The sequence below is a fragment of the Pistacia vera genome, unplaced genomic scaffold, assembly GCF_008641045.1.
Source record: "Pistacia vera cultivar Batoury unplaced genomic scaffold, PisVer_v2 Contig344, whole genome shotgun sequence".
Taxonomy (NCBI): Eukaryota; Viridiplantae; Streptophyta; class Magnoliopsida; order Sapindales; family Anacardiaceae; genus Pistacia; species Pistacia vera.
Window position 1 is genome coordinate 657,838 of NW_022196162.1, and position 15,860 is coordinate 673,697.

At 34.8% G+C, this 15,860-nt stretch overlaps 3 protein-coding genes across 3 annotated transcripts; 2 read left to right on the forward strand and 1 right to left on the reverse strand.

The window, feature by feature from the left end:
* Nucleotides 1-1,647: 1,647 nt before the first annotated feature.
* On the reverse strand, nt 1,648-2,320 carry LOC116138921 (60S ribosomal protein L39). Its single transcript, XM_031424598.1, has 3 exons — nt 2,217-2,320; nt 1,978-2,081; nt 1,648-1,894 (listed from the first exon to the last, which is right to left on the reverse strand). The coding sequence occupies exons 1-3, from the start codon at nt 2,217-2,219 to the stop codon at nt 1,846-1,848; spliced, it is 156 nt and encodes a 51-aa protein (XP_031280458.1). The 5' UTR covers nt 2,220-2,320; the 3' UTR covers nt 1,648-1,845.
* A 3,276-nt stretch (nt 2,321-5,596) lies between these two features.
* Nucleotides 5,597-9,690, forward strand: LOC116138918 (DCN1-like protein 4). Its single transcript, XM_031424595.1, has 10 exons — nt 5,597-5,881; nt 7,024-7,093; nt 7,538-7,612; nt 7,705-7,741; nt 7,942-8,025; nt 8,161-8,221; nt 8,335-8,441; nt 8,595-8,660; nt 9,134-9,269; nt 9,376-9,690. The coding sequence occupies exons 1-9, from the start codon at nt 5,803-5,805 to the stop codon at nt 9,224-9,226; spliced, it is 672 nt and encodes a 223-aa protein (XP_031280455.1). The 5' UTR covers nt 5,597-5,802; the 3' UTR covers nt 9,227-9,269; nt 9,376-9,690.
* Nucleotides 9,691-12,249: 2,559 nt separating this feature from the next.
* Nucleotides 12,250-14,772, forward strand: LOC116138801 (class V chitinase CHIT5a-like). Its single transcript, XM_031424469.1, has 2 exons — nt 12,250-14,263; nt 14,625-14,772. The coding sequence occupies exons 1-2, from the start codon at nt 12,250-12,252 to the stop codon at nt 14,645-14,647; spliced, it is 2,037 nt and encodes a 678-aa protein (XP_031280329.1). The 3' UTR covers nt 14,648-14,772.
* Nucleotides 14,773-15,860: the final 1,088 nt, after the last annotated feature.

The following is a 15,860-nucleotide window of genomic DNA, read 5'->3' on the forward strand; positions in this document are numbered from 1 at the left end:
GGTAAATATAGGTTGCTAGGGTTTTTTTGAAATTTTTAAAAAAATATTTAAGGGTTTTTAATTAAATTAACAAATTTAAGGGGTTTAAAAAAAGTTGAATAATATTGTAAGTTTTTACAATTTTACTATTTAACTTCATTGAAAATACTAATAATAGTATTCCCAAAAAGGAACAAAACAAAGCCTAAAACTACACTTACAACTTTTTCATGTAACTTTTTTATACAACCTTAAGGTGATAACTCAATTGATCTGTTTGTATTTGGACAGATGAGACCTACTGCTACTTTACCAATTGCAAACTGCCACATCAAGATTATATGAAAAAGTTGTAAGTTTAATCCTACTCTTTCTAAAATAAGCTGACATTATATGCCTTTTTAAATCGTTCATGTATATCAAACACCGTCCATGATAGGTCAAACAATCAGATTAGCACACATTAATCTGTGTATAAACCACACATGATGCACCTTGACCAGACACATGATACGCTTTGATCGGCCGGACGCACATTAATCCATAGACCAGACATGAGCCATACCATACAAATATGATAGACGAGATTGGTTAGACACATAAACAAGGTATAAGGAAGTTGTTTCCATTCAACTGAAACACATCAACAGCTCCATAAGTGCATTTAACAGTCATTATTATCAAATCTAAATCTCAACAAAGTAAAATTTAAACAAAAGAATAAGTAATGCAAGCAAGCATGTATCTCTAAGCGTACTATTGTTATGATATGGTGATAATTGGAGCACAAAAAGGATATCACCAGTAGCCATGGTTAGGTTCTCTAGTATAATTGCCGCATAAAAACCGCATTCGATCAAATCACATTACATACTATACACAAACCATGGGGAGAAGATCTATTTTTATTTCAGGACTTTCCAGTCAATAGTTACAACATCAGATGGGCTTAGCATGAATATGCATAAACATGAAATCAAAATGGTTTTTGAAACTCCTGATGTATTCCATTGTTAATCAATATCTCCACTTCCCTTCCCTACAAAAGCTGATATAAACAATCAACAAGAAAATGACTACTTACATCTATCTGGATAGATTTCACAGCCTCTCTTTACTCACTAATTGAACATATGCAGAATTCTGGTGATAAGGCCACTGTCTCTACACCTACCAACCTCAAATAAACAGACTCCTCTGAAGAAAATGAATTTTTCATCTTCAACATAGCAACTAAAATTACATTAAACTCTTCGACCAACTTCACAAATTATCTTCTACATGTTCAGTCTCCTTGATCCTCACTGAACAAACTTCAATTGTTTTTCATGAACATCTAGTCAACGGATCGATCATAAAAATGAAAAACAACCTTATGCCTGAGATTCTAATGCACTGTGCCACTCAAGTACAATCAGCGTAACTCTTCCTCTAACTTATGCTCACGCTAATAACTTCTGACCATAACTAGGTTCAGATTCTTGTGGGGAAAAATACCACAATTCCTATGCAAAGATGATATTACCAGAGAAGACATGCATCCATCAAAACCATACAATCCCATTAGAAAACTACCTTACTTTGAGTAAACTCAACCACACCCCATCGCATAGGAGAAAAGAAAATAACATTGAACACATTCCAATAACAAAATGATTAAGAGAGGCATTAGAAAAGCAACTTGAACATCTCACATTGAGATAGATAGATTAGTTAAGGTCAAAACCATAACTCGAAAAAATAAAACATACAATAAATCTCAAAAGATTAATCTCTCAGTAGCTCCAAAAATTAAAACAAAACTCAGTCTTGCAATTAAACTAATAAGACTTAAGAAAATCAAATGCTTAAACTAACTCATCCATCTTAGAACCCTAGCTTGGTACGGCGCCAGTGCCTACGCTTCGCATTATACCTGCAACAAAAACAAACAAAACAAACCCATCAACTAAAATGCTTTCAACTCCAACAACAACAAAAAAAAAATCCCATCAATACCTGATAGTGTTGTCTGTGCGCATACGGATCCAGTGAGGGATGGGCCTGTTCTGTCTCATCTTCTTCGCCAGCTTCTTCTTGATGATGAACGTCTTGTGTGACGGCTACACACATAAAAACTCAAGTCAAACACTTACATTTTTGTGACATATATATATAAAAAAAAAAAACTAGAGCTTAGGAGCCAAAAATAAGCTCGACACAGTGACCAAAAGACCTGAAACAAGATGGGGTTTTACCATTTTTCCTTGCGGAGCTTCGGAGACCAGAGGTTGACGAACCTAAAGCTGCTGCTGCTGCTGGCGAATAAAACCCTAGTTCGAGACGGTTAGGTCGGTTTATATAGTACAGTTATTTCAGCGGTAAGCACTGAGTTGGGCTTGTGTTATAATATGGGCCTTTTTGGTAGGATTATTAGAGGCCTTTTATGATGAATGCATTTGGGCCGTAATTCTCTTAGCCTTGGAATCATATGACTAATATACTGAGGTCATCTAAGATCAAAAGTCAATGCTAAGATAAGTTTACTCTAGCCACCCCTGCGGGCGGATGGGGCAATATAAACTCTTAGGCGTATTATTTAAGAGGTCTTAAAAAAATTAGTAGTTAATAGGGGTAGTCACTGAAGGGTTTATTTGGTCATTAACTTCAGGACCCTAAGGAATTAATGAAGGTATGTGCAAGTTAGCCTAAACACCATAGGTAGACCTGGCAAAACAGACGGGTGGGTCAGGTCTAAACAGGTGCAGGTCTCACGGGTACGGGCTCAAAACGGGTCGATTTAAATAGGCTAATATTTTGGACTCGCACCGTATCTTATGCAGGTATGGGTGGACCTGCGGGTGCCCGTACTGTTCATTCCAGTTTTAGATTTTTGTAGTTAAACCCCAAAATCTTCCTAAAATCTTGATTCTTGAGCAAAATTTAAATTTGTTACCAACCAAACAGAAAAAAGAAACCCAATTTTTCTCCCAAGTTTTCTCACCAACCAAACAGAAACCCAGAACCTAACAAAGAAAAAGATAAAAAAACTTTATCGATTGTCCTTTCATTCCTTATCAACCAAATAAACCCACATAAAAAAAATCTAAAAAAAGAAAAAATTTACAGAAGAAAAGCAACAGCGGGCTGCCGGAGAATCGTGTTATAGTGGTTTCCAAAAGAATACAAATGATTGACATTTGTTATCTGCAGAACAATAAGAATAGAGCAAGAAGAGCAACCCTTAATGTTACTAGATTGTAGCTGAGGAGAAGCTAAAGAAGCCGGAGAATCGACTCCAAGAATTGGAGAGCTGCTGAAGAGTGAAGAGTAAAGACGAAGGAGATGAGATCAAATCGGCGACGGTGATACACATACCTTGATGCGCTGACAATGGAGACTGCAAACGTGGCTGATGAGAAACAAAGACAGGAGAAGCGACGACGATGGAGTTAGGGATTTTGGTGACGATGGGTTTGAGAGAAGGTTGATGAGAGACGGAGAGAGTGAGTTTGAGTTAGGGATTTTGAGATTTGGGGCAAAATGAAAAGGGGAAAGGGTTAAAAAAAAAAAAAAAAAACAAACGGGTACCCGCGGGTGTACCTGCTTGACATGTTGGCAAAACGGTTGGGGTCGGGTACGGCTAGAAGAAAAACGGGTCCAATATTAAAGACCCACACCCTATATTTTTATCCAGGTTTAGGGTTGACCTGCGGTCCAGACCTGTTTTGCCCGGTCTAACCACAGGTCACAAAAGAAAAAAAAAAAAAGTTTACTCTAATAGTGGATCAAAAGAATGACCAAAACCTATTATATAAAGATCGAAGCGTCACTGATTGGTAATCTTGCTCTAATACAAATGATTCTCATTTGACTTAGATCAAATCATTAGTTGTGTTCTCACTTTAGTGTACCATTAGATCACTACGATGACCAAGATCCATAAGACCAAAGATTGAAGCATTAGTAGCGAGTAACCTTACCCCAATACAAATGATCAAGACCTATTAGACCAAAAGTACAATATTAATAGTTTCTTTAGAGTCTGTTTGGGAGTTTCATGGTAGCAGTTATGAGACCGTAGCGGTTTTGAAAGGTTTTTAGTAGCGGTTTTTAAAATACCCAACTTGTGCTTGAAAGTTTATTTTCCAACGGTTCTGACAGTTTTTTAAAATGATAAATTTATATATATGCCCATAAAAATACTCAACTTCAACCAATTCTTGGGAGTTTTGTTTTTTCAATTACAAGGTAAGAGTTCTTTATTTGTTTTATACTTATTAGTATTTTATAACTTCAAATGCTATAAAGTCTCCTTATCATTCTTCACAATTTTTTGCAGCATCTGGAATGATTGAAAAATTATAGCTCCACTTCTCTAATAAAGCATCTAGAAATGAGATTTTAATAATTTTTTTTTATTTTTTTATTTTTTTATGATTGCTTAAAATTATTTTATATTTAATATGGTTGGAGACGTGCATAATACGGTTAAATTTTTTTTTTGGATATAATTTGGATAGTTTTGTAGTTGATAGAGTATTTATGAAATAAAATTTTAAAACCAACTAAAACATCCCGATTTAAGGTGTTTTATAAACCTCTAAAAAATACACTACACATGTAAATACTGTATATAGGAGTTTGTTAGACTTGTATAGGTGTCATTTGTTCATTGGTTGTATAGCTGTAGACAAATTGTATTTTTGGTTGAGTATATTTCTTCCCTGCTATTTATATCAGTAGTTTTACATTCTTTGTAATTTCTTCGATTAATCAATGAAGTAATTTTCTTCTCGTTTTTCTTCTCTCTGTTCTTGTTCAATACCAGTGGAAAAAAAAAAAAAAAACTCTCAAACAGACCCTTATGCTCTAACATTTTTGCCAATACATTATCCTAATTTTGTTCCGAATTGTATTCTCTAATAAAAAATATAGCTCCATGAGTAAAAGCTCTTTTCAGGATGAATTCTATGATGTATTGGCGTCTGGTGATGAGTATATATAACGCAGATTTAGTAATAAAGTCTTATGCTATGAAAGTATGAATGCATAAGCAAGTAAAAGAGTACATGTGTTGAGCTACCAAAGAAATAATAACCCTGAAGAGGTTAAAGCAAGATCTAATTGAAAATGAAGTGAATTATTATTATTATTATTTTTTTGGGTAAACTAATAATTACCTCTTCCACGACTTAAACACAAAACAACGGCATATAACTAATTTCATTAATTAAAGAGTTTGTTGTTTAGCCACAAAGAAAATGAAATGAATTATTGATTGTGTCATAAAGACACTTATGCTCGATCGTCCTTCTAAGGAATATAAACTTCTAAAAGATCTTTTATACTGTGTCCGATCCCAAAATTATATTGAAATCAATACTCACTTAACCAAAACTGAAGCTTCAGTAATCTATTAGACTGAGATCGAAGCCTCAATAACAATTAATCTTTACCTTAACAAAGATAACCAAAATCCATCTAACCAAAATTGAAGTATCATAGTGGGGTACCGGTGATGGGTAACTTTACCTGTAGTGGGGTAACCTTACCCTAGTAAAGTAGGTACTGATTCCTGCATTATGACGGACCAAATTAGAGTTACATTAACATGAAACCATAACCCACACCTAACTCCCGAACCTAAGCGTATGAGGAAACGGTATATATATACCTGTAAGTACACAAGCTGCTCTCTCTCAATCTCAAATCTCTTTCAACTGTTAGTCAAACTGGGATTTTGTGGTAATCAGATCAGGCGGTTGTGGTTGGGTTCTCGTTTTTTGATCTCCAAGACTTTTCAACAACGAGAAATTCATTCAAACACCATCAGTCACCACAATGCCTCGCTCTTGCAAGAGAAAATCATCGGCCCCACCTAGCCCTTCACGTGTCAAATCTTTTTCTGACTCTCGTTCTGGTACCCACTTCTATTTTTCTTTTTAATTTTCAGAAAGTTCTTTACTTTTATGTTTGTTTGCCAAGAAAACGCGGGAAAGTGGAAGAAAGATTGAAACCTTTAGCTAATTTATTAGAATTTGTAGTTGAGAAGATACTTGTTTGTTAAACAGCAAGGAGAATCGATGTAAAAGACTTTTATTTATTCATTTATTTATTTTTATTTGGGGTTTGTTCAAGTTTTGTTATTTTAAAGGAGGGATTGATTATGTGCTGAAAGTTTCAATCTTTTTGTTTGATTGCCTAGAAAGCGCGGGAAAATAGCAGAATGTTAAAAAGGAAATAAAAAATTGAAACATATAGCTAAAAGGAAAAGAAAGATCGAAACTTTTAGGAGATACTTTAAAAACTTGTAGCTTTTGTTTATTCGTGGACTGTTTTGAGATGAAAATTGTTTGTTGAATGGCTAGGAAAGTTCAAAAAATTTCTTTTTGGTTCTAATCATGTTATGTTATTTCTAAGGAGTGGGAGTAATTAGATCTTATTGTTGTTGTAGTTAAGTTTTTATCTATTAATTTATTGCAATAATTAGAGAGTTTACAGTTTTGATTTAACAAAGAGGGTTTCGGATTTAGGATTTGGGGTTTTAACTTTGGTTTTGCGATTGAGTTTACTACACTTAGTAAGTTTAATGGTAGACAGGTGAGGGACTTGGTGGGGCCTATGATTTTGGGAAAAAAAAAAAAAGTGTATGTGGCTTGTTTTTGTTGGATAGACTTACTGATGACGTGTTACGTTTATTCCGTACAAGTTTTTTCCATGTTAGTAGTATCACCTTGCAAACTCTTATATAGAAGTTAATGTAATATAAAGATAATCCAAAGGGAAATTAAAATAGATGATATGATGAAAACACGGCAGTATTAAATCATTTTGTATGTAAACATTGATATAATGAGTTTGCAGGTATAATACTCTATTCTTCTAAGTTTTAACTGAATGCATGATTTGCAGGTGTGTAAACCTGGGGTATGATTTTGATTTATTTGTGTCTAAATATTGATCACCTACAATTTGCTAGAAGTTGTGTAAAAGTTTTGTTTTCATCTGTTTAACCATGGATCCCGTAGTGTCTAACCATATGATGCTTGTTTTTCATGTTAGTTAAAGCTAAAACAAAGGATGGGGAACGAATAGACTTGTTCAATAAATATGCAAACAATGGTATAATTGAGTAAGTATCTACAATTCTAAAACAAATTTATCATGTTTGTTGTGTTCTTGAAATAGTCATTTAACTGCTATCATGCTAGGTAATTACTTCTTTCGTTTGTATATCTTTCCTATAAATTTATTTTTTAATCTAATTTCGTAGGAGTTTTGTTGTACGGCATGTGTGTTTATTAATGACGGTTGTCTTTACTTCTTGTTTTCTTGTTCATCAGCCAAAATGGCTAATGTTCCCTATTTAAACTGAAAAAAAAGCTCTTTATTTATGTATTTGTTAATGAAGAAATCTGTCCATCTTAATATGAGAATTATTAGAAATCTGTTGTAATGTTACAACTGTCTGAAAGTTGATGTAAGCACAAACGGTGGTCAATGAAGTTGATGTTATAGATTCTGCATATTTGATATTATTACTGAATTTTTCATATTTTTATGTTTTGATGAGCAGTCCAGATGGAATTATGGTTCTTTGCAAGGATCTGGAAATGGAGCACACTGATGTCAGGATATTGTTGCTTGCTTGGTATCTATTCTAATGTGGAATCAGTGCTGGTTTGTGCTTCATACTGATTAACTTTTTAACTGATATTTAGTTTTGGTTTTCTGTAATTACAGGAAATTGAAGGCAGCAAAGCTGGGTTATTTTACCCAGGTAAGCCATAGCAGTGATTTTAGAAACTTGTAGGCTTATACTGCTATTATAAATTTATTATTGCTCTCAGTGGTGTTGTACTAGAACAAATCACTATTCATCTAATGTCTTTTAATTTCACTGTTTTCATCTAATGTCTTATATATATATACATGTCTTGTATGCATTAATTATGTGATGATTGATCCTAATTTTGTCAGGATGAGTGGCAAAAAGGTCTTAAAACCTGTAAGGTTGACTCTCTTAGGTCACTGAAGAAAGCAGTTTCAGAACTGGGGAAAGAGGTATTTTCATTCGTTTCGTATAGTTTCTTGACTTACTTGAACAGTTTTTGCAGTCATGTTTTGTATGTGATAATATATGCTTCTTAACAACTGGCAATTGGGTGAAAATGCTTCATGTTTTTGTATCCTGTAAAGGTTAAGGAGCCGTCACAACTTGAGGATTTCCATTCTTTTGCATTCCGCTACCACTTAACAGGTGAGACATATCTTTTAATGACATGGAATTTCCATTTTTTTGTTTCAATGAAAACTCTCTCTTCAAATTAATATTTCAATAAGCCCTGATATTTTTTTTTTCAATTTCTTCAGAAGAGAAGCAAAAGTGTATAGACATTGAGACCATCTGTGAATTGCTAAATCTTGTTCTAAGGTCCCAATTCTGTCTCCAGGTTGATTCGTTAATTGAGTATCTAAAGGTTGGCAGCAAAACTAACTTCTCATTTCTTTTTTTGGCGCACTATTCTTTTGAGATTTACTAATGAGTTTGTTGATGTGGAGTACATGTTGTCTTCTCAGTATTTCCTCTAATGAAACTTTTTTGCCATGGTTGGGTTTGTTTCTTCTTTCAGGTCCAGAGTGATTACAAGGTGATAAACTTGGATCAGTGGGTGAATTTTCTTCGCTTTTGCAGAGAGGTAAGCTAATCGTTTGTAATATATACATCTTTTTGAAATTTTGCTAAGTCTTCTAATCTAATCAATGAACTTCTCAGATCCCAATTGGATTAAAGAGCCCACTAAGTAGCTCTAATTTACAAAATAAATAACACAAAGTGATTAATTTCCATTTTCTGGAGGATATATGTGATCAGGATCCTATTATTAGAAAACATAAAGCAAACATGTTTCTCTCACGTTGCACCATTCTCTAAACTATGTTTTAACGGTTAACATAATTTTGTCTTTACAAATTATTTCTAAACGACAGGACAGTATATGGCAGGAAAAAGCTTTGTGTTTAATTGTCAAAGTTGTATCTGTTAGCTTTTCACTTTCTCGACGTAAATATATGTGCATTGCATTCTACATGGGAGTAAATTCATGTTGGAGAATGGTACTTGGCCGGTTTTTTTGCAATGTTCAACCCATTCAATATTTCTTCTTGGCAGATTAGCTTTCCAGATCTTCAGAACTATGATGAAGCCCAAGCTTGGCCCTTGATCCTTGACAGTTTTGTTGAGTGGTTGAGAGAAAAGCAATAGATAGTTTCGACATCTAATTGTGCTATGCTTTTTTTTATACAAGGTAACTATCCCTTCTTAGACAACTGCTTCTGAACTCTAGAATTCTGGAGTATACGTAAGAGAATCCCGAATTCTGAACAACTTTGTTTCGATGGTTTTGTCTACAGCACTTTGCAGAATCCTTAACCATGCTTGCTCTTCTATAAACCACTTATACCGGACAACTACATGGAGACACGACAATTACTCAAAAAAAAATTTTCTGCAACAATTTTTTTTTGATATTCGATTGGTTAATTGTTGAATTTCTCCACTAACCGGTTTGAGTTCAAGAGCCAGTTTTGGTTAGAGTAATCGCTGTATAAGACTAGATTTTCAATCTAAATAGTTATAGCATATTCTGTTACATTCTTTGTTCAGTTCTGTCTGTTTTACCTTCCATCTGCCTGATTCCAGGTGCTTTGATTGTGTGGCCACTTTAATTGCTGATCAGGTTTTTTTATTTTTTTATTTATTTTTTTTATCCTACAACGGATTTACAGTCGACCAACTAATTATAGGATGTTACGTCGACATGTGTCACATTCGTTCTATGATTAGCTGGTCTTACCATATATCTGGTATTTGGAAACCAAAATGGTGTTAAATTAAACAAAATATATTAAATGCAGGACTAGTTCTTTTAGTATTATGTTATGTTTTAGTAAAAACTAATCGGTGATTTTATTAGAAGAAAGAAAATTCTTAATATAAAATAATTATAATTAAATTTTATCGATCTATGTTATCAACCTCCATTTCTCTGAAATTTGATTTGAATACTGATTGGTTCATCTATAAAATAAATTTTTTTATTTTTTCAGTCGCCCTATTCGATCTATTACCAATATCTTGTTTTGTTACGTACTTTGTTATATTCTAAGCAATCGAATCACTTGAATTCTAGCCCAACTTGCTCTTGATCAACTGAGTAAACTGCAGCTCTTCTAACTTGCTTTCGTGATAGCCCAACATTCTTGAAATTACACACCGGCAACTAAACTCCCCTACTATACCGCTACTTTCCCTCTCCTGATCAATTCTAGCCTGGTCAGGCGGCCGGCTAATACCAGTGCAAGCACGGTTCTGTACTTGTTGCAACCGAAGGATATAAAACAAAAGGATGGAGTTATCCTTTGCCTTATTGGAAAGGAACAAGGGAAGTGCTCCAGTCCGAAAGAGGAGGAGATTTAGAGTTAGATAATTTTTTTTTCAATGAAGAAGTCAATTGGTAGATCCGAGAAAACTGATTCAAAAAGACTATGAATCACCAAGTATTGTCCGATGATTTAACAAAGGAAACACATAAATTCTTCAAAATTCTATTACCATCTTCCTTACACATAATTATCCTGTGTGAATTTCGTTTATGTCCATCAAAACAGACAACAATATCCACCCAAATCCTGAAACAAAACTGACAGAGTAACCAACAGGAAACAAAATTCAAAGAGGTTGAAAATGGCAGGGCCAGACCAAGTAGCACAACATTCATCAGAGGTTCTTGGCCAGCGTAAAAGCCTTGGCCAGTGTCCGATAAAAATGGCGATTACAGGATTTGCTTGTGCCGGCGTCATTGGCTACCTTGTTTTGTACTCCAAGAAAAAACCTGAAGCCTCGGCTCTTGATGTTGCCAAGGTTACAGCTGGTGTTGCCCATTCTGACAACACTCACCCACCCAAATAGATTTTTCTGCCATTTCCAGGATCATTTTTAGTATTTGATTTTGCTGTTTCAACCTGTTTGGCATTGTTATGGGTTTGAAAGATTCCTTTTTGTTGTATTGTTTCACGATTCTTAACAAATAAAATATATTATATGTAACACTATTGTCCTTTAATTTTTCGAATCATTTTTTTAACATCAGATCTTTAAAAGTTCAGCAAACTCAGTTTAATCGAAAACCCTCTTTTATTTTAATAAAAGGAATGATATCTATATACATAAGTGGACTAGAGATTCACAAAGAGAAACTTGTATAAGATAACAACACTAATGTTCAGTTCTGTGTGTTTGAACAAACAAACTATACAAAATTGACTCGAAACCCTGTCGCAATTAACATGAATTAACCAGCCTAATATCGATTTGATAATGAAAGGATGATGTAAAGGATCGGATGAAGCCAAGGAAGAAGATGATCAGCTATGAAAAGTAAGCAGAATAAGAAGAGAATGTGCTTTCAGTAGTGAAAACCAAGACCAAATGTTCATTGAGATTATGTAATTTGTCATCAACTTATGAGTTTCCAAATATTTATTTGCTTTTTATGAAGTCAAACTATGCTAAAGATGCCCAGAAAGGTCTTTGATTTTAGCTTTTATTTTTGATCTTATTGATCAATCTTGTTTTATAACAAGAAAGATGCTAGAAATGTGATTGTCACTTGGTTAAAATCCAACACAAACTCCAGGAAAAAGGTATATTTTGTTTAACGAAGTACAGAGGAATAAAAATGGCATTTAAAGGAAAAAAACCCCCAAACATATCCAGGTTTGATGAAAACAACAAAAAGTCAAGGTTGGTGTTACCAACCAAATCATTGAATATGAGAAGCATAAGAAACTACACAATTGGCATTCTGCTACGAAATTTCTTAGATGTAAACTTAAAGTTTAGATATAAAATTTTCACTATCAAAAATTGACTCTTGCTGTAAAAGCTGAAATGAGTTTGCAAAATTTTAACTTTTAATGAAAAAAATTATAAATTTTCATGAACTGCTATCGAAATCCTGTTTTTTGAAAAATACAGACATTTGTATGAGATGCGGATTAATGTGTAATAATATGTAGTGTGACCAAATCAAAGCTCAAACTTCTTCTTAGCAAGAGTCTGAGCGCAAACCTCCAAGCATATAACCAAATAAAGCCATTAATGGCGATAAAAACATAGCCTTATTGCACCATCAATGTCCTGATATATAAGCATATGCTTCTTCATGGTAAAACTAAGAAACCTGCAATTATCACTAGGCCTTGACCATCAGGAAAATTCTGACAATGGGTAGGCTGAAAACTATGTCTTTTTTCTGGACCATTGTCCTGATTGCTTGTGCAATCTTTCCATTCTCTACAGGATTTCCTTACAGGAGTCTCACTAATTATCCACCAGAAAATCAATATTCTCCAGGGCCTGGAACATCAGCTCCAAAATCTTCCCCAGCTTCATGGTCTCCTGCAGCGTCACCAGATCCTTCATGGCCTATACCATTGACCCCTTCAGAATCTTCATCTCCATGGTCTCAGCTTTATCCTCCAGCTCTTTCACCGGCTAAAACAAGGCCTGAACCATCCACTCCTGAAGCATCTCCATCTCCATGGTCTCAGCTTTATCCTCCACCATCAGAATTCAGTCCTATATCTTTTTCACATTCATTGCCTCCACTTGCAGAATTGGCTCCTTTCTTGCCTCCATTGCCAGCATTGCCATATCCTGCGCCTTCATCTCCAGCACCAATGCCTTCTTCTGTGACTCCATATCCATATGTTGAACCTCCACCTCCAATGTCCTCTTCCATGCCTCCATCAATGCCATATCCTGAGCCTCCATCTCAATCTCCAATTCTATTATCAATGCCTCCTTATCCATCTGTTGAACCTCCACCTCCAATGCCCTCATCCATGCCTCCAACAATGCCATGTCCTGAGCCTCCTTCTCCAATTCCATCTTCAATGCCTCCTTATCCATCTGTCGAAACTCCACCTCCAATGCCCTCTTCCATGCCTCCAACAATGCCATATCCTGAGCCTCCATCTCCACCTCCAATTCCATCTTCAATGCCTCCTTATCCATCTGTCGAAACTCCACCGCCAGCTTCTATGCCCCCAACAATGCCATATCCTGAGCCTCCATCTCCACCTCCAATTCCATCTTCAATGCCTCCTTATCCATCTGTCGAAACTCCACCGCCAGCTTCTATGCCTCCAACAATGCCATATCCTGAGCCTCCACCCCAATCACCAATACCATCTCCAGTATTTCCTCCCTCCAATGGTATCAAAGGGGGATACTGGCCTGTCTGGATAGCTCAAGATGTCCCTCCTTCAGCAATTCCGATGACATATTTCACACATTTATTCTTTGCCTTCGCTTCTATAAACTCCTCAACTTATAAGCTCTCCATCACTAAACTTGAGGATCACTGGATGAAGAACTTCACAGCCACTCTCCACACTCAAACCCCACCGCTAAAAGCTGTCCTATCCATTGGTGGAGATGGAATAAGCCCTGATACTTTCTCCAAAATGGTCAATAAAAGTGAAAATCGTGCAATCTTCATCGAATCCACCGTCCAAGTAGCAAGAAAATATGGCTTTGATGGCCTAGACTTCAGCTGGGTATTCCCAGCCACAAAAGAAGACATGTCAAACCTTGCACTTCTGTTCAAAGAATGGCGAGAATACGCTGAAAATGTGTCGAAATATTCTGCAAAACCTCGCCTTCTCCTCTCCGCTGCAGTTTACTTTTCTCCTGATTTTTTCCTATCAGATGTTCCCAGGAGCTACCCTGGAGTTGCCATTAGAGACAATCTTGATTTTGTCAACATTATGAACTTCGACTACCATGGAAGTTGGGACACTTCAGCCACGGCGGAACATGCTTTGTTGTTTGACAATACTAGCAGGATTAGCACAAGTTATGGAATGGATGCCTGGCCTATGGCCGGAGTACTTCCTGAAAAGATTGTGATGGGGCTGCCCATGTATGGCAGAACCTGGAAGCTGAAAGATCCTGAAGAACATGGAATTGGTGCACCAGCAGTCGGAGTTGGCCCTGGAACGCAAGGAGTTATGTCATACAAGGAAATAAAAGAGTTCAATGAGGGCAATGACACCACTATGGTGTATGATAATGCCACAGTTTCTCAATATTCTTATAAAGGAACAGACTGGATTGGGTATGATGGACCTAGTTCTATCGACGATAAGATTGAGTATGCTAAGAGAAATGAGCTTCTTGGGTACTTTTTTTGGGTACTTGGGTATGACAGTGATTGGGAACTCTCCCTAGCAGGTAATTTTTCTTGCATTATTTCATGATTTGGGTGACATAACAATTGAAATTCTGAGCTGTGGACGTTAATATATGTTTCTTTACAAGAAATATTTTTATATATCATGTTACAATACAATTCGTCAATGAGAGTATATCGTATCAAGCGTTGGTAGAGAATATTTGATTTCTTGTCGACTGATTATATTACAACATGATGCACAAAAATATATTTTTGGTGTTTATAGTACAAGAATTGGAAGACAAAATTTTACAATTTTCAACATGGCAAAATTTATCTGAGTTTTCAAAAATATTTTTCATTCTTTCATGACTTGTAATGTTAGACTAACTGAATGAATTTTGTGTTTCGTTTTGGCAGCTTCAAACGCATGGGAATGGTAGAAGATTTCTGCTTATTATCATGAGCTTTTTCTATATTTACTTCTTAATTTGGATGTGATAAATAAATTTCATATTCCATGCTTGTAATATCATATAGTAACTTTGATACACTATTTTCCCCCACAGGAGGACATAAATGATATGGATAATGGTTTAACAAGTTTATGGGTTGACATGAGTATATCTCTATCGTTAAAAGTTACTATTAACAGATTTTTTTTTTTTTTTTTTTTTTTTTTTTTTTTTTGGGTGTTTTAGTTATTAGAAGTCATTGTTAATTCTTACAAAATCTAGAGATCGACTTGTAAAAAAAGCATCCGACATGGTGCATCTTGTATCATTAGCAAAAATATTTGTAATTTGGTCTATAAGATTTGGATTCTCATAATTAAATAAATGTGTTTTAGGTGAATAATGATTACTGAAGTCCAAAAGTAAACCCGTGTGAGTTAGATAAAAACAATATATTTACTTATAAAAATGCTTGTGTGAACCCAAACTTTTACAGACAAAGATTTTATAAGACAAATATATATATATATGTGTGTATTTTGTATCTTAATGGAATCAGTGTCGTATCTAATTAGGGATTGGTAACGTTTCTAAATACCAATAAATGTGCCTTATTGTTCATAATATTATATTAATGTATTCTTATAAAATCTAGAGATCAACTTCTAAAAAAGCATCGGACGATCTTGTATCATTAGCAAAAGGATTTTGTATTCTAGTTTATAAAATTTGGATTCTCATAATTAAGTAGACGTGTTTTGGGTGAATGATGCTTATTGAAGTCCAAGTAACCCGTGTGAGTCTATTTAAAACATATAATATTTACTTGATAAAAATACTTGTGTGAACCCAAAGTTTACAGGAAAAATACGTTATAGATAAATACAAATATTCAAAAGAAACTCCAGGAAAAAGGTATATTCTGTTTTACGAAGTACCATAGGAATAAAAATGGCATTTAAGGTTATGTGTGAAGCACTTTTAATCAATTAAATCACTTTTTTGTTTGTTCTGTGAAAAACCCTTTGAAACACCCCCAAACATATCCAGGTTTGATGAAAACAACATAAGTCAGGTTGATATTACAAACCAAATCATTATTGAACTTGACAAAATTAATATACCGGCTTATGGAAGCTAAGAAACTCCACGACAGTCTTTCTGCTATGAAATTTTTTAATGTGAACTTAAAGTTTAGATA

Coding starts and splice junctions, on each gene's coding strand:
- LOC116138918 (XM_031424595.1), top strand. CDS start 5,803: ATGCCTCGCTCTTGCAAGAGAAAATCATCGGCCCCACCTAGCCCTTCA. Junction 7,094..7,537: donor GCAAACAATGGTATAATTGA/GTAAGTATCTAC, acceptor TTTGATGAGCAG/TCCAGATGGAATTATGGTTC. Junction 8,661..9,133: donor TTCTTCGCTTTTGCAGAGAG/GTAAGCTAATCG, acceptor TCTTCTTGGCAG/ATTAGCTTTCCAGATCTTCA.
- LOC116138801 (XM_031424469.1), top strand. CDS start 12,250: ATGGGTAGGCTGAAAACTATGTCTTTTTTCTGGACCATTGTCCTGATT. Junction 14,264..14,624: donor TTGGGAACTCTCCCTAGCAG/GTAATTTTTCTT, acceptor TCGTTTTGGCAG/CTTCAAACGCATGGGAATGG.
- LOC116138921 (XM_031424598.1), bottom strand. Junction 1,895..1,977: donor CGCACAGACAACACTATCAG/GTATTGATGGGA, acceptor TTTTTGTTGCAG/GTATAATGCGAAGCGTAGGC.